The 27,508-nt window shown below is 38.8% G+C and overlaps 1 protein-coding gene across 2 annotated transcripts in view; it reads left to right on the top strand.

Moving 5' to 3' along the window:
* LOC108654604 (uncharacterized) overlaps positions 1-27,508 on the top strand; it is a 99,324-nt gene that overhangs the window by 69,013 nt on the left and 2,803 nt on the right. For both annotated transcript variants that reach the window (XM_089260720.1, XM_030384349.2), the window contains 2 exons: positions 2,325-3,393; positions 4,551-6,287. In XM_089260720.1, coding sequence (XP_089116846.1) covers positions 2,407-3,393; positions 4,551-6,287 — 2,724 coding nt within the window. In that variant the 5' untranslated portion in view covers positions 2,325-2,406. The remainder of the gene's footprint in view (positions 1-2,324; positions 3,394-4,550; positions 6,288-27,508) is intronic.

Below are 27,508 nucleotides of genomic sequence, written 5' to 3'. Positions count from 1 at the left end.
ATATCCCATATTCTATATCCTATATCCCATATCTCATATCCTATATCCTATACGCAATTCCCTTTATTGCCAGGCTTTGCTAATTTTATTTACATTTTCTTTTTTTTACTAAATTTGAATTTCCATTTGGTTATCCGTTGGGAGAGTTTGGTCACACTGTCTCGCGCGAATGGCTTAATTGACTCCAGAATGCGCGTTGGCCGCGTTCGCCTCCCGCGAGGTTTGCTGCTGTCATGCGGCTGCCCGCAGTGCCACGCCCCGCTCCACCTGCCTGGCTCCCAATTGCCTCCATCAGCTGTGTGACTGCTAAAGCGCTTTGTTAAATTTATGTTTTCCAAATCATCTCACTTATTAGCTACAAATAAGTGAGAGAGTGTGTGTGTGTGCGTGCGTGTGTGTGTGTGTGTGTGTGTGTGTGTGTTGGGGCAGCTCATTTGTGTTGCATAATTTTGGGCGTTGGCAATTTGGGACAATTACTCGATTAATTGGCTGCGTATTGTTGCTGGCTAATTTGATTAGTTGCTTCCGTAACGTCAGATATTCACATGCAACTGCAAGCATTATCCATATGGACATCTTATGGATTCTAGTGCAATCGAACTGCTGGCACAAATCGTAATCGAACGCCATCGAATCTCAGATCAAATCATATCCGACAGTGCAGACAGCGACTGACGCATTGATTCGAAGCCGTCGTCTTGACATTGATGCCTGGACGCAGACACTGACAGCATCCATTTCAATTTCTCAATTGCAATTACAGCTGCTAATTAACTTGGCCCAGACAGTCTTGTGGGAATTCATTTAATAATTCCACACGCAATCGCTCTCAGGCAATTTCGTCGTCTTCTCGTTTCGCTTCACTCTAATTACACATTAAATTTTCGGGTATTTGATGTTGAAGATTTTGTTGCAAGTTGAAGCGAATCGAAACCAATCGAAAAAAAATGAGAGAAAAACTCATAAAAAATGGGAAAATGTGCGATTTTATTCGCACCGCGAACGGGGCAGCTGCACGAAATTGAATTTCCCAAAGGCCACGTGACGTTGCCATCAATTTTGGCCGCTTCCAACTCAATCCTGCCTCGCTCTAATCAAATGCACGGCGCATATTCCAAATTCCGATTTCGATTTCCCATTGAAAGCTGCAAAAATTTTATAAATTCTGGCGCACAGCAGAAATTGCAATAAATCAAACAAAAGCAAAAATGCAAATCAGTTGGTTTTCTGTGTGGATGTTGGTGGGCATGTGTGTATGTGTGAGTGTTTGTGTGTGTGTGTGTAGGAGTGCATGCAGCTCGTATGTGTGGCACTCTGCATACCCTGCACATTTTAGATGCCATTTATGGGCATGCTGGGTTAGGATATAGTAATAAAAAAATATATATATATATATGTGTGTATATATAAATAAAAATAAAATTAATAAAATTGAAATATAAACATTTATACAATTTTAATTTAATTATTTATATTTTTTTAAAATTATTTTTATTTTTTTAATTATTTGTATTTATTTATTTGTTTTTATTTTTTTTATTTATTTTTATTTTTCTTTATTTATTTTTTATTTATTAAAAATGATAAAAAATAATAATACTAATATTAAAATGATACTATTAATTATAATATATAATTATAATTATAATATATATATATTAATAATTTATATATATATTAATAATTATAAAATTATGTTATATAACAATTTTTTTAAAAATATTTTTAAATTTTACAATAGTTATATTATTTAAACTCAAAACATTAATTGACTTTTTATAAAAATACAAGGTTATATTATTTATTTTTTGTTCACATTTGGTCTTTAATTTACGTTAAAATATAAATGTTTCACTATGTATGATTATTCATTATAAATATATTAACATTTAATTAAAATTCAATATCACGGTGAAAATTTTAAATATAATTTATTTAAATATAATAATTTAATGTAATTTATAGACCGAATTTAAGATCTTAAAGTCTCAAAGACTTTTATGGTATTTATCGAGGCTAACTCGCAGTCGATCTTGGCCGCGTTGTCTTTTAGTTTATGAGCGCTGCCAGCTAAGCATTTGGCCTGGTCAGTGGAGCGCTTCAGTGCCGAATAGTGTGGCGCACTGGCATTTTGTTGGGCCAAAAGGATTGGGGCAGCAATGTCCAAAGTGCAAAGCAATTTGAAACGGAAAACTCAGCAAAGAGCAGCCGTTTGGTCTGAAGTGTCTGCGTGATTTAATAAAAATAATACAAAATAAGCTTATACTGCATTAATATATATTTAAATATATTTATTTATATATTTTACATTTGATCTCTTGCAGGCTACTATGCTCTTCATGTCGTTGTTGTGGCCAGCCACGGCTGAGCTGTGCCCCCTCGATCTCTGCCCCTTTGTGTGCCAGAATGCGGCCGCCCATGGCCATGCAGTCGCCTGCAGCATTGCAGCAGAGTGAAGTGTTGTTCCAGCAGGCGCACGTTCATGTACATGCAACGCCAGCAGCACCGCCCACACAGTTACAGGCGACACAGCATCCGCTCAGCTCAACGTGCTTAGAGTTGGAGCAGCAGCAACAGCAGCAGAATCTTCATCATCAGCAGCAGCAAAAGCAGACCAAACTGCCACCACTCGAACTGCTCGTCGAGCACCAGCTTAGCTATAGCTCAGCAGCCACATATCAGCAGCAGCAGCAGCAGCCGCCACAGGATCTCCGGTATTCCTCACAGGCGCACAGCGACGATTGCCTGAGGAGCTCAGCACGCGCCTCTGTCTTTGATGACGCCGCCGAGAATTTCATCATTAACTTTCCGGCCGAGTCATCGCTGCAATTGCAGCCGCTTCTGCCACTGTCGGAGACGGTGCCACTGCTGACGCACATCGAGGCCACGGTGGTGGACAAGCAGCGCTCCATACGGCTCAGCAAGAACAGCGCCTCGCTCATCTTCACCAAGAAGGAGCTGGGACCGAGCGGAGGCGGCGGCCAGCAGCAGCGACGCCAGCATCACAGTTTGTACGGCGCCGGCGAGCGTCAGCGCAAGCAGACCAAACATCTGCCGCCCACGCGCGGCCAGCAGCAGCGGCGCAGCCTCCAGCTGAACTACAATAACAATCTGGTGACCACTGCTGCATGCATCAACGCCGGCACGGCTGGCCCTAATTACGCCGCCAACGGCGGCAAGCTTGTGCCGCACAAGCATCACACACACAGTCACAGTCACAGTCACGGTCACGGTCACGGTCACAGTCACGGCCAGAGTCACGCCGGCGTGGGGCTGACATCGCCAACGGCCAACGGCGCCGGCGCCGCTGCCTCGACGCGCAAACAGCTCTCCTACTCCTGGTACGCGCCAGTCTATAGTGCGCTCGAGGAGGAGCTGGAGCAGGATTCGAGGGTGAGTTGAAGACTAAACAAAAGTCGATAAAATAGAATAAACAATAAATAGATAAAAAGTAATAAACAATAAATCGATAAAGAGACCAAACGATAAGTCGATAGAATATAATAATCGATACATCGATAGATAAGAATAAATGATGCATCGATTACGAACAGATCAACATCATTCATAAGATAGAAAATAGAATGAGAATAGAAATCAAAATAAGAGAAAAGTCCACTGAAAATCTAACTTCAAGTATTGGAATTCACTTGAATATGAATAGACAGTTATCGATAGTAAATATAGTTGTCAGCTACAATTTTACTGTTATCGATATGTTGCAATTAATTGCAAAAGGGTTAAAGCTCGCTGCGTTGCCTTAACTTTGATCTCCAGTTGTTGTACGACCTATGGCACAGAGCTAAATCTTGTCTGGAAAATAGTCTGAGATGTGATTTAGGTTAAATGCTATTTTCGATTTAATCACAGAGGGCATTAAAACGTGTTTGCTGGCAACGTGATTTATTGACTTTCATTAGATTGCATTTAATAGCTAGCTCTGACGTCAGATGCAAACAAACTGGATTTATCGATTATACTAGAAACAAGATTGCAAAATTTTCTATGTAGCTGGATTGAAAGGCAAGGAGAGCGAGGGAGAGAGAGGTATTACATTGTGACAGGCAGAAAGAGATAAAGGCAAGGCAACAGAGAGAAAGAGAAAGGGCGAGAGAGAGAGAGAGAGAGAAGTAAAGGAACAAAGTAAGGCAAAGGAAAATTTGAGTAGAATATATAAATTCAGAGAGAGAATAAGATTTGAGGGAAAATGGATTATACAAACGGATCACAGGTAGTTTGAAAAATTAAATAAAATTGTCAGAATAGTCAACGGGTATTATTAAGTCCAAAGCTCCTTACGGATGCTTGTAGAACTATCAAACGAGAATAGAATTTTTGACACTTTTTTATTTGTTGTCGCTTGAGCTCTACTCAAATTCCAAATTCAAGTAAAGCTAAAAATTCGGAGAAAGCAAGTTTCGATTCAGTTGTTTCTTTTATAGGCGGAGTTAGACAAATATCGAGTCGTTTTATATTGTATATGTATATATTTTGTATATATATATATAATACTAGTTTTTTGTTGTTGTTATTTTTGGCACGCGTTGCAGGATTCCTCGCCAATTCACAATCTGGCCAACACAAAGCATCAGACACGCGTCAGCAGCCAGCACAGTGCCACTGCCTCGCATGCCGCGCCGCAGCATAACGACTCGGACACGAACGAGACAGTTGCGCTGCTGGAGACGCAGACGCAGGCGCGCAACAAGATCAACATCATTTCGGCCAGCGACGCAGCAGCTGAGCGCAAGGCGCAGCCGACGCGCGTCTCCCTCTCGCTGCCCGGCAACGGGCACAGCCGGAATCATTCGCTGTCCGTCAGCAGCCTCGGCCTGGGCAATGGTGGCGCTGGAGCAGCCGGCACACTGCCGGCCGGAGTGCCGGATGTGGAGAGTTCGCTGGGACTTACGGGCGCTCAGTTGCCACGGCGACGGCGCTTCGAGAACTTTCTCAAGTCGCTGGTGGGGCTCAAAGGCAGCAGTAGTCGCGGCAGCGAAAAGGACAAGGAGCGGGAGAGAGAGCGGGAGAGGGAGCAGCGGGAGCGAGAGCGTGAGCCGACGTCGAATCAGCGACCCGCCTCGCCGGAAATACGCATCACACGAACGCCCTCGGAGCAGGATGTGGTGCTGCGCGATCCCGCTGGCCGGCACCACAATCACAGCCACAACTACAACCACCAACAGCAGCAGCAGCAGTCCAGCACACAGCTAGCTAACGGTCATCATGGCAGCAGTCGGCTGAGCATCAGCGGCTCGAGCAGCTCGCTGAATGTGGTGCAGCAGAAGCTGTGGCACATGGTGCGGCGCGAGGGCAGCGCCAGCAGCCTGCACCACGAGAAGTCGCAGTCGATTGTGCAATATACGGGCCTGCGCAAATGCGAAACGGTCCTGGCTCTCACCCACCGGAGCCACTCGCTGCATCCCATGGGCTGTGCCGACGACGGGCCGAGCAGTCGTGCCGGCAGCGGCATCTTCAGTGCTGGCGGCGTGGAGCAAATACGTCCGCTCAATCGGCTGCGCAACAGTGTCAATAGCATCAATGGGGCGGGCACCTGCTCGAGGTGCTCCAGCCTGTTGTCGCTGGCAGCTACCGGATCACGTTACTCCTTGGCCAATGGCTTTGTGCCGTGTCCCGAATCGGCGATGTCGCTGAGCGCAAATCCGCAGCGCAACAGTGCCTGCTACACGGACGCCGCTGGGGAGGAGCAGGTGGCGGAGCCGACGCACATCAATGTCAATGCGCAGATACGACTGAGCAATGGCAGCAATGGAGCCGAGATGCCAGCAACAACACCAACTGCAGCGCCTCCTGCTGCGCCTCCTGCTGCGCCTCCTGCTCTTGCTGCTGTTGGCTGTGGCTCACGCAAAAGTTCCGCTGGCCTGCCAAGTGTCAGCAGCCCGAGTCCGCCGTCCACTGTGACCACAGCAACGTTGCACTCCAACAGCAACAGCAACAACAATGGCAACAGCGAGGAGCAAGCGAGCACCGCTGCCGGCGGTGGCAACGAACTGGGCGCCTTTGGCACCACCCACGCATATCCACTAACTGTCAGCTCACTGCAGTCCATGGCCAATGCCAATCAGGCGGCTCAGGCCTGCTCAGTGCGCGATGGCATCACACTGAAGCGGCGCGAGATGCTCGCCTCGGCGGATGTGACGCCATCAGCGGGCACACCGGCCACGCCCATACAATTTCAGCAATTCACCTGCAAGCTCTGCCTCATCGACGTGGAGCAGGCCGCCGAGTCCACAACGCTGCTGCAGTGCGGCTGCCAGTTCTGCACCGAGGTAAGTTCGCACTCAACTTTCATTTCTGTCACTCATAATCATCAACTGGGAAATTTTATTGATTCGCGTTGCGTTCATTTTGGAACAGACTGTACGATAGATACATATGTTGCCCTAAAGCTGCCCCAAGCTTTGACTTATTTATGTGCCAGACACACAGACACACACCTGAGGCGGGGCAGGTGAGATATCTGCTCATCTAGCTAGCATATGCTCGTTTTCTTGCGAGTCTCTTGGTGAGAATTGAAAAATGAAGCCAAGCCAAACGCCATACATTTCGCAGCCAAGGCTATTTTAACCTCAGTTTAACCCATGGACAGCAGGTGGGGGATACATAAATATGGAATTTATTTGTAAAGAGTAAGGGGGGAAATGGGAATGGGGTTTACTTGATATGTATAAAAATTTTAATGATACTTGAAAAAATTGAGCATTTAGGTTCAATTTAATCATATTATATTATATTAGTTTATATGGCTCAACATATTCAAAGTGTGAGTCCCAGAAGAACTTTGTTAAAATATAGCCCTTCAAATATATAAGTAAACCTATTGAAAATCGGAATTAGGAAAACTATGATTGTTGAAATGTAAATAGAGGCAGGTTGAAACGTTGACACATATTCTGATCTCCGGACAAACTTAAATGAGCAGACTTATACGGTTATAGCGTCTTCCAAGTATAACGACTGTCCTTTGAGCGTCGCTACAACCGGCCTCTACTTATATATAGTATTCTGACTTTGTAATTATATGAGAGCTTAGGACTTAAAATTCCATACGTGAATTCATTAAAAAACTTGCATTATAAAAGTCCATCGATTTTCTATTTTAGGAGCTAACTTTATTTAATTAAATATGTTATAGAATACCCCAATCTATGCACAATTTATGTATATTTATATACCACTTATTACATAACCTCTTCACCCAAGTTCGAAAGATCAAAAGAGAAACATATGCCATCCGCTGAATATATGCCATACTTAAGCCTGCCCAACTAGCTCCTCCTTGATTCACTCTTACCTGTTAAATAGTTCAACTGACGCTATTAACTACACCCATTTCATTTATTAAAATCTTCTCCAAGGCCCAGTCCGTCAGAGCCGCATCAAATTCAACTATAAATTCTCAGCAGATCAAAAATATTTCCAATTTAGCTTGCAATTTCAATTTGCATAAAAAATTTGACTTTTTAAATATGAAAATTTCGTTCAGTTCCATTAAAGGGTTAATGCAGCAGCTGTTGCTGCTGCTGTTGCTATTGCTGTTGCTGCTGCTGCTGTTGCTGCTGCTGCTGTTGATGTTGCTCAGGTTAAAGTAATTCGGGTAAATGCTTTTTGCAGGCAGCTCGGCTGCTTCTCTGTCTGTGTGTGTGTGTGTATGTGTGTGTGTGCCGCATCACTTTATACAAATATGCAGCGTGTAGCAACAAATTACATTTTAGGGCTGTGTGGGCGAAGGGGGGCACGGTGGGGGCTGCTTCCCTTGAGTAGTTTTGCTGCACAAAATTGCATGCAGCATTTTAAATAATTGAATCAGCGCCAAAAGTGAAGCTTGCAATGATTTCGAACTGCTTGCCACATGCCACACGCCGCACTTGCCACGCCTGAATTTAATTTCCAGTGTCTTATACAGAACATAATTTCACCTGTCCATTTTTTCGTCTACTTCTGTTTTCGCTGCTCCACATAAATAAATTAAACGTAATTCACACGTAAGAATGCTTCGAGTAAAAACAAGTGCGAATTCAGCCGAATGAGCAAATAAATATAATTATTTAGCCACGCGGAGTCGAAGATTAAATGCTCTATTTGATCTTTAGGGCGTACGAACTATTTTAGGCATTCAAATTTATTTATTTATTTTATTTGTTTTTAATTTGAGGAGAGAAAGCTTGGACTACAAGCAAATAAAAAATTAAAAATTAAATGTATATTAAGAACCCAATATTTAAAAACTGTTGGGTCTCCCCTTAAAAAAAAATAAAATAAAAAAAAAAATAAAAAAAAAAAGGATAAAGCAAAAACAAATCCATTAAACAATAAAAGCTCTTTGTTTTTTTTTTTTTATAAATTTTTGGTTTTATTATTTATTAATTTATTTTTTCATTTTTTTAATTAATTATTAATTTCTTTTTTTTATATTTTTAAAATTATAAATTTTGTAACCTTAGTTAAACTCCATAAGAAATTAACTTCTCATATCTTAACTCCTCTAAAAATCCAGACTAAAATCTACATAAATTAAAGTAAAATATTATTTTAAATATGTTAATTACATCTATCCCTAAATTTAAATGTCGCATTAACTAACTCTATTAAAATATGTTCGTCCCGCTCAAACTGTTTTGAAATAACTCTGAATTTTCAGTCATAGCAACGGCGTTAAGCTTTATTGCTTTTTAAGCTGAAACAAGCTGCATGAACAAATTATAATGCTGCCCCTCAGGGTATTTAGATAAAAAAATAAAGTTTTTCTTGACTGCTGCACTAAATAAGTCTGCAGGTTGTTGTTTTTGTTGTTGCCTCTGCTGCTGCGCTAGTTGTTTATGTGCAGGTAAAATTTATTGCAAACGCAAACACACACAGACAGAGAGAGAGAGAGAGAGACAGAGAGAGAGAGAGAGACACACACACACACACACTTAAGTAGACGTGAAACTGTCTACAGTTGCCGCTCAAACATGTCCACTGGCACTACGTGCTCCTCCTTCCGACACGTCCTGCTGACTGCTGCTGCTGCTGCTGCTGCTCCTGCTCCTGCTGCTGTTGCTGCTGCTCTATGACTCAGCCTCCAACTTGGACTCGGCGCTGGCCCGGTTTTAGCTACGTGCCTAATGCTAACAAATGTCACAGCTCTTACAGCGCCCAATCTCTACGCCCTCTCTCTCTCTCTCTCTCCCACTCCTGCTGTTGTGGGTGTCGTTTGTCCGCTGGCATTTGTCACCCCGAAACTGTGAGCGTCTGCTGTGCATGCAGTTCGCATATTCAGCTCAAACTCCTTAAAGCTGAAAAAGTGCTGGCATTGCACATACGCAGCGTTGCCTGCTGCCGGCTGCCGGCTTCCTGCTGCCGGCGCTTAATTGAAAATCTACACGCGCAAATTCCAATGCAAACACAATTTTTACATTCGTTTCGATGTCAGTTGTTTTTATGGTTGTTTATTTGTTTATCCCATAGTCTGGCTGAACGATGTCGCGCAGCATATATACATATACATATACATATATATGTATAACTGCGCTTGTTTATGATTCACTGAGTTGACAAATTCGTTTGAGCCGCCACACATGGCTCGCCCCACCGCAGTCCAGCGTAACCAAAACTAGTCGCAGAGCACCACAAAAATAAATAAAAAAAAACAGCAACAACAACAAATTCGTCTAGAGCAGCATAAAAATATGTAGATGCTTCGTATATGATATGGAATGGCATGTCACTTTTGTGCAGCATCATCATAATTCACATACACATACACATACATACATGTATGTATACAGCCAAAGCAAATGGATAAGGATGTTTTGCCCAGTTGCCAGTTGGACTGAATGGAAAAGGAATGCGATTAGAGTAATGTTATTAAAGAGTAAATAACTGATGTTGAAGTTGATATCATGTAGAGAGGGAGAGAGAGAGAGAGAGAGAGAGAGAGATAGAAGAGACTATACGAATAAAGCTTAAACAAAAGTATATATCTAAGGATGCATGCCACAGAGTAAGAGCATATGATAAATGCTAATATTGCAGAAAGACAATACATTAAAAGATTTGCAGTCCTGAGTAGTATGAGTATGGGTGATAATATAGGAGATGGAATCTTGTATAGCTTCTAGTTTGAGTGCAGCAATCGAAACAAAAATGTAGAAAAGGAACTAAATGAGTAGATTACACAGAGTAGAGCATATATACTAAGGCTGTTGCTCAGAGCTAATATAGTAGGAGAAATGTTTAGATATATGACAGAAAATACAGTACATATAGTATGACTTACAATATAGAGAAATCTGTTATCATATCTCAGTCGATATAGTCAGAGTAATCCTTTATCATACCTATATCTCATAGCTCTCGCTCTCAGTAAAAGCCTTCAGTTCTTTTCGTGCTGGCTCTCAGCGCATTGAGTTCAACTATTCTTTAGTTTAGCGAACATCGTTCAGACAGCGACACTATAGACACTCGTTCAAGAGCTTTAGCTCAAAGGGTCAATGTAAACACATAGACATTCCCCTTCTCATACTCAATTCACGTACGATATCTCTAAACTCAACTCGAATAGTTGGAAAGAAGTCAAGAGCGGAAAAACCCGCTCGCAAACGAAGTCGTTACAGAACCGAGGCAACAGAGTTTTTTCTTTAAATGTAAGTCAGAAATGATTATTTGCAGACATCGAGAAATGGTCAACAGTTATTTGTGAGCTATGGTAAAGAATGCAAATAAATTAAGTAAATAAATAATTTATATTATATTTATACCCATGCATCACTACTCACATTTCCAAGACAATATTTTTATTGAACGTCTGAATTTTATTTTGAATTTCATAATCCTCAATGCCATAAACATAAGAAATATGATATTTTCTTGTATTTATTTTGCCTTTGCCTGAAAAATTCGCAATTTTTATTGATGAGTTGGCAAAGCAATAAAAACCATAAATCGTTTCAAAATGCATTACGTTTTAGATTTATTGTCTTCTATTTGTTGCTTTATTGCATAAATATATATAGTATATTTTGAGGAAATACTTATTTCTTTATTGTTTCTTGCAATTTTTCATGTGTTTTCATGCCCCAAAATATTTCTGCAATCTATTTCCCATTGACATTCGAGCCTTTATTAATTTTTGGCATTTTCTGCAGAAGATTTGCAGCTCGGGTTTTATATTTCCATTTCATTTGCTGTTTATTTCTTTGAATTTATGTTTGCCTAATCATCTGTTCGATTGTTCGCTTGTAAATTGAGTAAATGGATTTTCTTATGCTTGATGCTTAATCGTGGCCCCTTTTTGTCTTCTGACTTGAGTCCTGCACCAACATTTTGCATAGCGTGTAGAAAAACACACTTGATGTGCTGCTCTGTGGTGCTCGTCATCTGCTCGGGCAGCTGTGTGGGTTGTAGCTGCTGCTCCGTTGACTGCGCATGAAAAATGGCGTTGCTTATTAAACATGCTCCAACGAATACAGGGAGCCAGCTCTGATGAGGGGCAGCCCCAACAGCAGCAGCTACTAAAAACATGTTGAGCTTTAAACTTTGCCCTGGCAGACTTTTAGTTTTCCCCTCAGCTTGTTTTTATACGTCAAGTGCCAAATCATATTCAATGCAAACGCGTGCACTTAGCGTTCATTAGAGTGCGTGTGTGTGTGTGTGTGTGGTTGCCTTTAAAAAATTGTTGCACATAACATGGCGTATACTTAACGTTACGTATACGCAATAAAACGTTGCCAGCTATGGGAGCTGCTGCTAGAAAGCTGAAAGCTGCTTGAGACGTTGCACAAAAGGCTGACTCGCAGCTGACTACTAAAGTGACCTGAATTTAGAAGACACCCACACATATGCACACCCACACACACACACACACATGCACAAGCAACTCTTGTTTAATGCAGCGGCGCCTCGCAAAGTAGGCAACTTATTGAAATTTATGCGACGCCTTCTGTCTCTACGTGCATGTGTGTTTGTGTGAGTGTGTGTGCATGTGTGTGTGTGTGTAAGTATACACAATGTCTTGGCTTTAAACCTTTGACATTTTAGCTCAGTGGCACACCCAAACATGCACTCACACCCACACACACCTACACCTACACACACACATGCCATTTGGCCTGCATTCATCTATTTGTTAAGCTGCGCTCATTTTGCAATTTGTTTGTCGCTTTGCGTTTCGCTTTTCATTAAATGCCGCAGCAATTTGTATTTTCTACGCTGAGCTGCAAGCCACATAAACACAACAACAAAAGCAGCACACACGTTGGTCAGCTGTGGCATCCTTTTGAATGACGCACCAAAAGTTCTAAAAAAAAAAAAATGAAAGACCAAAAGCGTGCAATTAAAAGTGAGCAAAAAATAATTCTTTAGTTTGTGGAGAGCTTAGATACCCTAGCAGGGAATAATGAATAATAATATATGAAATAAAGCATATATAAAATAAATTATAAATTTAATATAAAATGAAGTATATACAAAATAATGAGAAATAAAATAAATAATAATAGTAAAATAAATCATAATAAAATAAAAAATAATAATAAAATAAATAATGATAATGAAATAAAAAATAATAATAAAATAAATAATAATAATAAAATAAATAATAATAATAAAATAAATAATAATAAAGTAAATAATAATAATAAAATAAAAAATAATAATAAAATAAATAATGATAATAAAATAAATATAAAATAAAATAAATATAAAATAAATTATATATAAAATAATGAGATATAAAATAATAAGATAATAAAATTTTTATAATGTCTGCTGCTATTCCTCATGCTATATATACCCTAAATTCACATTAAGTATTTATAGAACATGGCATAAAGCATTAGCTCTCTTTCTCTCTCTCTCTCTGTCTCTCTCCCTCTCTTTCTCTCTCTATCTCTCTCTCTCTCTCTCTCTCCCTCTCTCTCACTCCCTCTCTCTCTCTCCCTCTCTCTCTCTCTCTCTCTCTCTCTGCTTTCTACAAGCAATGACCAAGCACAAAGTCAAAGAGTTGGCTCAGCAATTGCTGCACTGCAACTTGCTCGCATCTCAATTTGCACTCAAAGGCACAAAGAAAAACAAAAAACTGGTAAAATGAGCAGCTAAAAGAAAATACTAAACAAAAACGAAAAAAATAAAAATAAATAAATAAACGCGCAAGAAAAGAGCTGATGATATGTGCTAAAAAGAAATTTAATTCAAGCGCTTCAACTACGTTAACGAAGTTTAAAGTCTGACTAAAATAATTTAGACGTGCAACTAAAGAGGAAAAAATGAAGAGCTTGTATAAGATAGTTAAATAGAAAACTATACATATATACTCTAAGTGATATAGAGATTTCTGGCATTTACTTATAATAGAGTAGATAAGATAAACTAATAATACCTGACTATAAAATACTTGTACTTCATATGCTATGCAGGAATATGTAATACAAATTTCAGATTCCTAGTCCATAAATATTCAGGTAGACTGGCTTAGCGTGCCTAATCAAAAATTTTGTATACCTTATGTGGCTCTCAACGCCCTCCACTGCCTTCCACATATATTTTCAGAAACTCAATGGCTTAAGAGTTTAATAAAAACACAGTCAAACCTCAGGACTAGTTTTCACATATACAAATTGAATATTATCCATTCAACGATTTTCCCAACTCAAGCATGTTAAGCATACGCTCAGTTTTACCAAGTTCCGCTATAAAACTCACACTTTAAGAGTCTCTCTATTTATCCCGTTTCTCAATTTACGAGTGAACCCGAATTGAAATTGGCCAAACACATCGGAACTACTGGAAGTAACAAAGTCATATTGCAGCACATTTATTTTTGAGTTAAGCCACGAAGCATAAACAAACAATCGCCTGAGCATTAGCTGGCCAATTTATGTGGAAGCAGACGTCGTGATAGAGAGAGAGAGAGAGAGGGAGAGAGAAGGGCGGGAGATAGAGGCAGAATCTAAAGTATTTTATTTATATTTACTTTGGCGAAAACATTTAAATGCCTTCTGCCGCTCCGCCCCCAAGCTGGAAATTGGTCAGGCCGCCCGCGGAGGCCCCCAAAGCCCGCGACAATTTACGGCATGAACTGCTGGAACTGGCTTAGGAGCAAGACATTCCGGCGTAGTCTCTGTGTCGCAATCGCAATCGCAGTGCCACCCGTCGACCGTAATTGTAGTCAACAAATATATATATATATATGTATGTATATATATTTAGTTGAAAATGACGGGCAAAACAAACGTCAAATGTCGGCTGCTTTGCGTGTAAGTGAAGCACGTGACCGGCATACACCACAGCGCACTGAGGTTTCTTCTTCATTTATCCGGGTTGAGCTCGCGTTGTCCGTATAAAATGCAAATGTTTACGGCTGTGGCGGGCGCGAGAAACGTCGCACCAAATGGCCTTCAACTGACGCCCGCCTCGCGGTACATACGTAATGACCCAAGTTGTCCAACTTGACAAAACCCAAAAAGGTTGCCTGCTGGCCTGACTGATACCCCGTGCAAAGGCTGAAAAGGTTTTATACATATGTAAATTTATATATTGAGAAGAAAGTCTTAAAAATTACTCGAGATGAGCTGAGATAAACTCTGGATCTACATATATGTAAATGATATTTGATTTCTTGATATCGACATTAAGACTTACAGCGAGATTGCCACTTGGCCCTCTTGGTTACTCCTTAAACATTTCTAATTACAGGGTATACATGACAAACAATAGCCCCAGCCTTACTTCAACCTACCCAGCAAATAAAAATGAACCGAACTTGTTGACGTTCCATTGCAGCGCAGCAGCGAGTCGTTGCTCTCGGAGCGAGTCCATTCGAATGTGCTGGACATGGAAAAGCACTTCGAAAGGGCTGCAAGCAAAAGCAATTTCCGGTTGGCGGCCATTTGCTGTTTGCGCGTCATTTCCGCTGCCGCTGCCACTGCTGCTGCTGTTGCTCGTCAACCCAAAGAGAACAGAACAGAAGAGAGCAGAGCTCGCCCACCTCTGTCCACTTCACACCTCCCTCTTCCCTCTGCCCTCTGCCAGTGTCTTTGTCCTCTTGGGTTAGCCCCGCTGCTCGTTCAGTTTGACAACACACAGCAAACAAATTCAAATTAAAATGCGTTACGTGATTTCTGGCCACGATTTGGCGTACAAAATTTAACGTGTGGAAAATTGACAATTCCGTTGACAACTTTTCACAGCGGCACTTTGGACTCATTTGCTATGCAAAGTTCGCTGGCTTTAATGAATTGTTTTTGCTATTTATATTTATTCAATTGGCTTGAAATGGACAGAGAGAGAGAGAGATAGAGAGAGCATGAGAAGGAGCCAATTGCAAATTAGTTGAGCTTGGCTCGTCTATTGAACAATCCAGCAGATGTACCCGCATAACTGTATCTGTAGCTATATCTATATGCCGTAGCTCTATCTGGCATCTGCATTGCTTTGTGTTTGTCTGTGGCTAGCCGCTACGGAAGTGCTTGCTGTTTGGATATTGCAGCCGGATGTGCAGTTGAACATGTCTATAAAGGCAGACAGTTGGACAGTTGGACAGCTGGACAGGTGCCCGCTCACCCAACCACAGAATCAATCGCACAGAGTGTGCCGTCCCTTGGTGTCTGTATCCAGCTGGCTGTAATTGTAATTGCTGCTCAGCTTACCTAGCTCAATTTATACCTGTATATGCCAGCTCACTCTAAACCTCCACTCCCTCTCCCCCTCTTCTGCTGCAGCATTTCGAGCAGAGTTTTCAGTTTTTGTGAGATTAATTAAGCTTACGTGAGCTCATAATTCATTGTGTGAAGATAATCAAGTGAGTTATCAATGCCATACGTCTGACGACTGACTATCTCCGCAGGGAGTCAAAGTTGAAATTGAACTGTGCAGATAGACAATCAGTGTGTTTAGTGTTAGGGCTATTGAAACTGTTAATTAGTGAAATGTTTGCAAGTGGTTGCACCTTTTGGTGTAGTGCCGGAATTTTCTCTGCTTTGTTTTGCATAGGGAATGTCAATAATAATAATGGAAGCAGATAAAGTTAGGTTTATGTAAATATTGAATATATTTCTGTTCTTTCTGAAATGTTAAATAAATATATATAAATAAATAAAAATAAAAATATATAAATATAAATATAAAATTTAAAATTTAAAATATAAAATATAAAATATAAAATATAAAATATATAATATAAAATATAAATTATAAAATATAAAATATAAAATATAAAATATAAAATATAAAATATAAAATATAAAATATAAAATATAAAATATAAAATATAAAATATAAAAGATAAATTATAAATTATAAAATATAAAATATAAAAAAAAAATATTGAATATTAAATATGAAATATATAAAATATAAAATTTATAAAATATAAAATATAAAATATAGAATATAAAATGTAGAATATAAAATATAAAATAAAAAATGTGAAATATTAAATATTAAATATTATTAAAATATAAAATATAAATAATTCAGAAAGAATATTAAATTTAAATAAATATATCCAATTTCATATTTATAAGGAGAGAATAACCGAAAGATATACATTATATGATATCTACAGAGATTTTTAATAATTAGGATATAATACATATATTAATGAATGTAATATTAAAAAGAACAGTACAGAAACAGAAATATATTAAATATCTTATATCCGAAAAAAGTACATCAAGATTATTATAGATGGATTGTAAATTTATTTTAACCATATTGCCCTCATTTCAAATAGAGACTTTTCAGTTTCACTTTTAAAACTTTTTCATATATATAATTTGTAGTCGAATAATTTGAGTGTCAACTTGTTATTAGAATTCTTCGAAGAGAAGAGAGACACTGACAGCAAGTTGTTGCCACACTTAGCCAGACTCAGCTGCGCTGCCGTTGCATGCAACAACACTCTGCATTCCGCTCATAAATTGCAACTTCAAATGGCATAAAGCAAAATCCTTGATGCACAACAATTTCTTTTTCTTCTATTCGCTTCTTTTCTTATTTTGCGCTAAACTTTTAGCGGCATGTCCTGGCATTACTTGAAATGCATAGTTCTGCTCATATTTGATGACATGCGCAGTTGGCTAGAAAGAGAGAGGGCGAGAGGGATCGTTAGACAGCTAGCTAGTAGTTGGCAGCGAAGAGCCCCCAAGTCTTGGGGCTGGTTTGGGGGGCGGCTTGATGCGGCTCAAGAAACCAGAAACAAGTTGCAAACAAGCAAAAACTTTGCGAATGCGAATTGCAACAGAAACGCAACAAAGTTTTTCAATAGTTGGGGGTGTGCTACAACTGGAAGTAGAAGAAGAAGAAGAAGAGGAGGAGGGTAGTTAGGTGCTTAGTGGGCTGTGTGCGGGGGCTATGGCAACTGCTGCTCCTGCTGCTGCTGCTGCTGCTGCTCCTGCTGCTGCTGCTCCTGCTGCTTCTCCTGCTGCTGCTCCTGCTGCTGCTCCTGCTGCTGCTGCTGCTGCTCGAAATATTTTTGGTATTTATAGTCCGACAGTCGAAAAGTTTCGCGAGCGCAAAGTTTCGACTATAACAAAATATGAGGCGTTATCACCAACGGAGAGAGAGAGAAAGAGGGGGGATGGGGGGCCTGCTGGTATGTCATGTGCAAATAGACAATACACACACACACATATACAAACGCAACAAAACCGCCATGGATACATGCATTTATGTATATATCATTGCCACATATTTGACTTTGGCTGCACTTTTGTGGCAGCTCTCTTTGACTTGGCTCAAATTGAAAAAGTTGCCATTTTTATATTTTTTTGGTTCCGGCTGTGTTATGTGCACGTGCTGGCACGTTTTACTGCATATGTGTGTGGGTGTGTATATGTGAATAAATATATATAAATTTTAATTGCTCGACAATATTCGATATTGTAATTGATTCAACAAACAAGATTTGTTTACAATCAAGAAAATAATTTATACAATTCCTTATTCAAATTAAATTGCAGCTTTAAAGCTATATCTACATCCATCTATATGTCTATATATATTATTTATTCATATCAAATAAGCTTCTCAACGGCTTCTTCAGGTGTGCATTCATCTTTGCCTTCTACCTTACTCCTCTCAGTCATTTGAAGGCCTCTTTAGCTGCCAATATATACCACTGTATAGAGATATACCTCTCTCTCTGCTCCATAGTTTGCAGCTGCAACGCTTCAATGCGCAACATGTTGCATAAAAAGCAATTTAAAGGAATTGCCCTAACAACGATTTATGAAAGGCAAAACCTTTGGCAAAAATGCGCTGAAAAGTATGCTACAGTTTTTTCCTGCTGAACTCAGCTGAATGACGTCAAAGCACCCAGCAGGGGTCAGCTGTGTTATTCAATTGCGTTATTTGATATTTTGCTGCAATTGAATTTGCGTCACACAATCTGTCAAACATTGCAGCAGGAGCAGCAGGAGTAGCAGGAGCAGCAGCAGCAGGAGTAGCAGGAGCAGCAGCAGCATAAAAGCTGCCAAATTGCATTTACACACTTTGACACCTTTAGCGTATAGCCCGAAGGGTTGGCTGCGCGTATTTTTCATTTTCATGGCGTGTCAAATATGCACACACACACACACGAACTACACACCTACACACGCACCTACACACACACAGGTTTTCAAATATTGTAACCGTGCATTGTGTTTATTTATTTCAATTTTATTTGCTTTAGCTTTTACCTCTATTTCACTCACGCTTCAGTTCAGTTCAACGTTGAATCTTTCTTGGTTTTATTTTATTTTAATATTAAATTCACGAGTTTTAAATGTGTGCACACACACACACACAGACACACATGTGTCGCTGCTTGTTAGCAACTTCTTCGACACAATTAAAATGCATTTAAAATGTTAGTTCGTTTAGCAGCGAAAGAGCTCGGCATTAAATTAAATTTTGCACTCAACAAAGTTGAATTGCAAGTGCAACTTTTGACATCTAATACCCTGGAATTTTCTTAAAACAAGTGCAATTGAATGAAAGTACAAAAGACACAAATTAGTTGTCTTTTGTTGTAATAGAAATTAAATATGATTTAAGCTTAAATTGAAACAAGCTTGAAAACAGAATTTACTTAATTTAAAATATCTCCTATATAGACTATATAAACAAAATAATATAATAAATCTTTATTAAAATTTGCATATATCAAAATTAAGCTAAATTATGTTTTCTACAGGGTATCTTTGGTTCATTTAGCTTATATTCATATAATTTTACTTGTTTTCTGAAGTGAAAATGAACATTTCCCTTGGCGCGCTAAAGATTGTGCAAGTGTGTGTGCATAAGACTTATATGCGCAGCAGTGTTGCCCGTTTAGCCAATTTACGGCTAAATTGATTAATGGATGAAATAGACAGAAATTGAGGCAGGCCCTGCAGAAGTCCTTAAGAGAAGTCTTAAGAGAACTATAGAATAGAAGTATGGCTGTCTATGCCATCTAATATATATATATATATATATATATATATATATATATATGTATAATATACATCTTCATATGTGTGCATGTATCTCTATTTCTTTCTGTCTCTCTCTCTCTCTCTCTCTCTCTCTCTCTCTCTCTCTCTCTCCCTCTCTCTCTCTCTCTCTCACTCCTCTCTCTTTCTGGCTGGCCCCCTCTGCTCACAGTTTGTCTCTATCTGTCAAGGAAATGAGTAGAGCCACAGAAGATCGTTAGAGTCGTCTATATGTATGCAGCAGTACTCACTTCGAGTATATTCGAGTAAAACGAAGCTAGAGTGCTTGCAGCAGCAGAGAGTCTTCCCATTGGTCACTTAAACTTCGACTGCAACGATCTCTACCTGGCGCCTAGCTTAGCATTTGAGCGCGTCTAAGTGTGTGAGTGGAAGTTGCCCTATATAAAGGGCAGCAGCTACAGCATTTCCTCAGTTGCCCAGGCCTGTTACGTGGAGTCAGTCGTGCAGTGCAGCAGTGTGTGATCGTTCAGCTAAGTATTAACGACTTGCAGAGAATACTTGGACGAAAGACTTGGAGGGAAATACTGAGAGGAAATGCTGAGAGAGAATACTTATAGAAAATACTTATAGAAAATACTTATAGAATATACTTATAGAAAATGCTTATAGAAAATACTGTGAGGAAATACTTAGAGAGAATACTGAGTGGAAATATTTGGAGAATGAAAATACTAATAATAAATACTTCAAAGAAGTCTTTGAGGAATTTTGTAGAAAAAAATACTGAAAGCAATTAATTTACTCTTATGCTCAATCCAACTTATGGCTGTTCAGCTTGGCAGCACTGATGCGCAGCTGTGTGTACATGTGTGTGTCAGCTCAAAGACAGTTGAGAGCTTTTGGCAACACGCAATGCGATGCGATGCGATGCGTCGACAACTTTGACTTGATGACTTTTGACTTTTTGGCGCTAGTAGCGAATGCAATTGCCACAAGCAATAGAGACATACTCGACACAAACACACACGCACACACACTCACATCGCATTGGGTGTTGTCCGTGACACGTGTTTTGTGCTTCCTCTTAAGAGGAAGAGCTGTCATCACTTGGGATAACATTTATCTGCTGATTGCACAATTGTAATGCATCTGCAATTACTCAAGTAGTTGGACAAATGCAATTTAACGACTTTCTCCATTCAATTCAATTCAATTCAATTGAGTTTTCTCTAATTTGCATACAAATATTTGATGCGTTCAACATGCTGCACGAAATTCTGTTAATTTGCATAAAAACAAATGCAAATTTCTTCAGTGGACTCAATATCGAGGCTGCGTCTAGACCGGATGCAGCGACTAAACGGAAATTAATGGCTGCTGCCTGCCTGCCGTCGAATGGCCAGAAAAGTGAATCGAAATGAAATGGCCAAAAAAAAAGAGAGAAAAGGAGAGTGAAAGGCAGATGGAGAGGGAGAGAGAGAGAGAGAGAGAGAGAGATAGAGAGAGAGACAGCAGAGCTAGCTGAAGCAAGAGTCAGCTATTGAGTAATACAAAGTTTCACCATGACAGTACATCATCACAGTATTCACTGTACGTTCTGCATACGCTTCTTTCAGACATGTCCCAATGCCCATTAAAAAGAGATTCAAATATGTTTGCTTTTACTTACGCTCTTTCTCTCTCTCTCTCCACTTCACTTGTCAATGCATTGAGGGCAACGCTGAAGGGACTTTTAAAATTTGCTAAGGGAATTTTTACAAACCCCATGCAATCGGGCAGGTGCCAACTGCAAGGCTCCCTAAAGTAAAATGCACTCTCAGCAAAATTTTAGCATGCTGGATGTATAAATATTAAGAAGCTGTGCTCTGTAGAGAGAAAAGTTCTTTGAAATAAAGTACATGTAGCTGACTCACTTTCTTAATTTTGTATAATTATTATATATTATATATCCAAAATATGTTTATTCTACGTTTCTCCATCAGACATATATATGTATATAGAACTCATTTATATTCCACTGAGTCTTGCTCTTTGTCCATTTGAAATTTCATCCCAAGTACTTGGCATAAATCAGCTTGCATTGCATAATATTGCGGTTCGCCTTGAAAGTAAATAGCAAAATGAAAGGCTGAATAAGCCGCTTAAAACATAAAAAATTGCAGCTAGCTGCGGATTTTTTGTGCACAAACAGTTGCAAGAAATCGGATCGATTGCGCACCGAATTGAAATTCAATTTTTGCACAAATAACTTGCACAGATAGATGGCTCAAATGCAGGCGAAGGTCCTGCGCATCCTTGAAGCCAGCACTTCTATGACATTTCATTATTCATGTCTGTCTCTCCCTCTCTCTCTCTCTCTCTCTGTCTCTGTTTACTCTTGAGTGTATTTAATCGCTTCTTCGTTGTCTGCGGTTCGATTGCTGCGAAACATCATTAAATTTGCAGAGCTTGCCACCAGATTGTGGCGTGCAACATACATATGTGTGGCAAGCGCTTTGTTTTATCTCTCTCTCACACACACACACACCTGTGTAGACACACTGTAACAACAATGTTGTATTTTTGTTATGGCTCGCTTTCAATCAGAGAGCTGCTGTTACAACAATTGCAACGCGAGCTAAGCGGATTCTCTCGCCGAGGACAATGTTGCCTGTCAGCTCCTGTTGTTTCTGTCGCTTATTGGATTGACTTGAAAGCCTCCAAGGTATAGCGAAAAAAAAACAGAACAAAAACAATAAAACCAACAGCAACAGCAGCCAGCCACACAATGGATTTTGGGCGGGGCCAACGGGGCGGCTGGAGCATAAACTATTTTGCAGCGCACTGATCTGGAAATATTTGTAAAGAATTCGAAGTGAAAGTAAAAATGGCAACTGAAATGGGATTGCCGAGGACTAAGAAAAGCTGATTTCCCAAAGATTTTTAGTGAGCTTACTCTAAAGTAAGTGAAATAATGGTTCAGTGAAGTTGAATGTAATGGGTAAAGAGTGGAGAGGTAGATGCATAGTGAAAAATGGTTTGGTAGAGTTTGGTATACTCGATTTTATGTAGGCAACTAGAATTTCAGATAAAGAAGAAGAAGAAGACATGGAGCATACTCCTGTATGTTATTGAAAGTGAGAAAGAGGTTTTTAAAATATTCTTAAGAATACGTAAAATAAGGGTTATAGCAAAAGCAGCTGAAGCTAATTTAAGGTTTTTGGTATAAGAGATTAAATTATATATTATTTAAAGACTTTAGCTTTCTATACTTACTTCAAGAACATCTGCTCACCCTAAGAAAGAAATAAATCATATCATATATGTACATATATAGTGGATATCACATGGCTTAAACCATTCTACATTCTACCCATCCTTCGGCTAATTCATTTAGTGTTGACTTCTGGTCAGTTTGCTCGCTCGATTTATCAATGCCTGGCTAAATGCTGTAACGTGCAAATCGCACTAATTAAATCAAGTTGGCAAAAGAATTTTAATGCGCATTAAAACTTGACGTAAAAGTGGCGTAAGCGTTAACATTAACGTGAGCGTGACGTTAACGTAATGATTGTCATAAATTTGCATTTATGGTGAGCATGGTAAGCAATTCATTTGGTGGTCATAGAGTGAGAGAGAGAGGGAGAGTGAGGGAGGGAGTGAGAGAGGGAAAGTAAGAGAGAGATAGGTACTTTCTGCTGGACTTTGATGCTGCTGCTGTCACATGATGCGTCGCGTCGTCTGCTGATGGCTCGAGCGAGTCGCCTGGGCATATTAATTAAAGTGTCGCTGCTAATGAGTTAGATTAAAGCGAACAGGACGCAACTACATAGTGTCGCCACGTGTGTGTGTGTGTGTGGGTGGGTAATTGGCTGCAGCATACAATCGAAGCCAGGTTTACGTGTGTGTGTGTGTGTGTGTGCGTATCATTTGCTGGGCATTCATTATGGTTTTTATGCATGTCAGACGACGGCATCGACAAGGACTTTGCAAGGTCCTTTAATGTCCGGCACAGGGCAGCTTAACGTGCCTGCAATTACCCACATTTACTACATGCTCTGGCCCAAACAATTTGCGTCTCTGATTTGACGCGTTAAACGCATCATAAATAAATGTATAACAGCACACACACACACACACACACACACACTCACACTTTTGCTTTATTTATGTTCGTCGCTAAAAGTATGCCAACATAAATTATATTTCGATTTGCTGCTAATTTGAACTTTAGCTTTTATGCCGAGTCCTTTTCAGTCGTTCCGTCTGCTTTCTGGTCTGTGAATAATTTAAATTGCGAAACTTCAGCGCAGTAAAAATCGCAATTCTTTAACAAATGTGAACCTGGAGCAGAGTGGATTTATTGCATAAGTATTTTTATTATTGTTAAGCCTTAAGAGAGCGCACTGAGCTCGTATTGTTGATGCTTCAAGTATATTAAAAAATTTAACAAAAGCTTTCGCTATTCAACTGAGCTATTTTCCACATTAATTTGCTTACTTGAATTTCTTTGTATTCCTGTTTCTGCTTTTAGACTGTAAACGTTAAGTCGTTGTTCAAATTCGCTGTAATATTATAATTTTAATTTTATATTAATGCGTATTTTTTGGAATGTCTCAATTAAGGCATTTAATATAATGTTAAAGAAAAACTCTCAATGGCAAATAGAAAAAAAAATAATAAAATAAATAATCCAGAACTTAAAGTAAAATATTTTGCAATAATATTTAAACTGAAAAGTAATGCCAGTCACTGTAGAGGTCATATTTATCATGCACCTGCATGTCAGGTTTACAGTGCGTCATGCGTGTGTGCATCTTTTTACACCTGTTCATTTCAGAGTCATGCTTAAGCTGCATTCCACACATTCTTTGGGCTTAGAGTTATCCTGGATTCTATTTCTATTTATTTATGTCAAGAGCTCAAGCTATATATGTATATATTAACAAATATATATCAATAAATTTACTTTACTCTACTCTACTCTACTCTACTCTACTCTACTCTACTCTCGTCTACTCTACTCTACTCTCGTCTACTCTACTCTCTTCTACTCTACTCTACTCTACTTTACTCTCTTTTGCTCTCTTCTACTCTACTTCTTCATCTGGCTTAGCTTTTAGCTTAATAAATTTGTGCACTGCTCACATTCTGCACATTTCTCTATCCTGTTTATATTAAATTGTTCATATATATATATATACGTGTGTGTATAAATGTAATACAAGCGTTAACAAATGTTATTTTTATTGCCGAAAATGTTGTATGTGTCATAAAATGGCATCGAGGCAGACGCGCAAACAGCAACAGAGCGATAAAAAGCCATGAACTGTGGCCGTGCATGTAGAGGAGGGGCTTTTAAATAAAAACCATATATCAGTGGGGCACACACACACGCACACACACACACAGCTCCGCAGTGGGACAAAAAGTTTGTGCCGTCTGCTGCTGCGGCTGCCACTGATAAAAAATGTTCCTCATGCAAATGCTAACTTTGTCAATTTTTATTTGTTTATTTCGTTTCAATTCCCTTTGCTAGCTATGCATCTATCTCGCTCTTCCTCTCTCTCTCTCTCTCTCTCTCTCTCTCTCTCTCTCTCTCTCTCTCTCTCTCTCTCTCTCTCTCTCTCTCTCTCTCTCTCTCTCTCTCTCTCTCTCTCTCTCTCTCTCTCTCTCTCTCTCTGACATTTTATAGATATTGTAAGCACTTCCCTTCGCCTTTCTTCCTCTGGCATTGCGTAAAGTGCTTTATGAGCACTGACGGAAATTCGCCAAGTGCCGTTATTAATACTAATATTTCATATACGTGTGCGTGTGCATGCTCGCGTGTGTGTGTGCGTTTATTGTGGCATTTGGCTTTTAATGGCCCACACAATTGAGCGCTCCAAAAACTGTTGACATGACGAAAGGTTGCCAAGGAGTCCCCGCCAAAGCCTTTTGCACCACTCGTCACCACAATTTGACTCCACTGAATGGCCGAACATTAAATGAGCTCAGCCCGACTCCTGCCGCAACAACGTCAAATGCTCTCAATTTCACTTAGAAAGCAGCACGCCGTAGTGGGGCGCTCCGAGAGTTTCGCCAGCTTAATTTGCCACCAATTAACTTTTACTTTTCCTTTATTTGTCAGCCAGAAGGTGAAAATTGTCTAGGCCCAAATAGATTGGCTGGGTAAAAAGCCGATTTGAATGATTTCTATATTGATAAGCTTTCCTTTTTGGGTTTCGTTGTTGAAAATGAATTTTTGTTTGCATTTAATTAAGATATACGATATAAATAATATAAAATATAAATAAATTTATAGAAAAAAATTTAAAGATTGAGAAACATAAATAATACAAAATATGTATATATTCATAAAATATATATTTATATATATTTATAACATATATATATATATATATAATATATATATATATATTTATAACATATATAGTTTTAAAATATATATTTATAAAATATATAGTTATATTTATATATATTTATAATATTAAATGAAATTATTTAAAGAAAAATCTAATATTAAAATAGATTCTAAATTTTAAAAAAATTAATAAAAATTAATAAAAAAAAATATATGAAAAAATTAAATTTAATTAAGTAAATGTAAACTTCAAATTTACAAAATATGTATATTGAAATTTGTATCATAATTAAATTATGAATAGAGTATTAAAAATAATGTATGAAAAATTAATATACAAATCAAAAATAAATAATTATTTAAAGAAAAAATTTCAATAAAAAATCAAAATAAAATTGAATGAATAATAAATTAAAATATAAATGCTATACATCTAGAGTTTAGATATATAAATAAAAAATATATGTATATAAATTAAGTACTGAGATGAACATTTACAAGTCTTACAAACATTTTAAATTAATATTTAAAGTGAACCATTGGTAATAATTCTCTCTTCCATTTTCTACTCGTATATTTAAACTTAATTTATTATTAGTTTGTTGCCATTTTGTAATATATTCTCTGCAAAATTAATTGCAATTTCGTTGCTGTGTTTTTTCATGAAGCGCTTGAATGAAAACATATTTATTTGCGGCCCTATTTAGTAGGAATAATAAAAATAGTCGCTGGCGCTGCAAGCCAAAAGGCTGCGGCTCACTTTTCCATATAAATTGCAACTGTTGGCCCGCAGGCCACTAAATTGTGGCAACAGCTGCCGATGTTGCTGCTATTGTTGTTGTTGTTGCTGCTGCTGCATATTCATTTCGGCAAGCTTTGTGCAGCTTATGGCACGGCTGTGGCTGTGGCTGCCACTGCCGCTGTGGTTCCCAGCTGAGCTGAGGCGTGGCCATAGGCAGAGTCTCGCTGGCATGGCTCTGACTGATGGCCAGGTAAATTCCATGGCCAGCGTCAAGCTGCTTGCGGATTAAGCGAACGGGATTTGAACTGATGGACGCGATTAAAAATATGATGCGACTGCTGCAGCAGCAGAAAAAAAACAGAAAAAAAAAGAAAGAATAACGTAAAAAGAAAATGCTGTCATTTTGCCTGCATTATGGAAAATGTCAATGCGGAAAATCCGCAACAAATGGCTTTCGTTTTATGTAATTTTTTAGTGCACGCAAATTAAATTGTTGCCGGCACTTCACTTGATGCCATTAAGCTGCTTAGCTCGCTCCAAGTTCCAATGCAATTGCAATGCAACGCAACGCACAAATGTATGCTACACTTTTTTCTACTATTTTTAATTGATTAAATAATAATATTTATGCAACGCTAAAGCAAAGAAAAACATTTAAAATATGCACACAAAATGTAAAAGTATTTTTTCGATAATTTTAATTAAATATATTTAACTGAACAAACTGAACAAAACTCTTGCCAAACTTTTACAATTTTTTCAAATTATATTACATACACTTACCTTACCTTATCACAAAGCTAATATTATATTATTTCAGACTCATTTCTTCATTCGCACCTTCGCTCAGATTTGTTTGCTCCAGCCACATGACATTCTAATTTGTAGGGTATTCCAGAGCGTTTAGCCATTTCCGTTTACCGTTAGCAATTTCATTACTTTAATGCGCAAAAGGCCGAGCAGCAGCGCTAAAGCAGAATATGTATATGTATGTGTGTGTATATG

The sequence above is a fragment of the Drosophila navojoa genome, chromosome 5 (genome assembly GCF_054131105.1).
Source record: "Drosophila navojoa isolate 15081-1374.11 chromosome 5, UAZ_NAV_1.0, whole genome shotgun sequence".
NCBI lineage: Eukaryota > Metazoa > Arthropoda > Insecta > Diptera > Drosophilidae > Drosophila > Drosophila navojoa.
The sequence above is the reverse complement of the archived record's forward strand: the minus strand, read 5'-3'. Positions and strand labels throughout refer to the sequence as shown.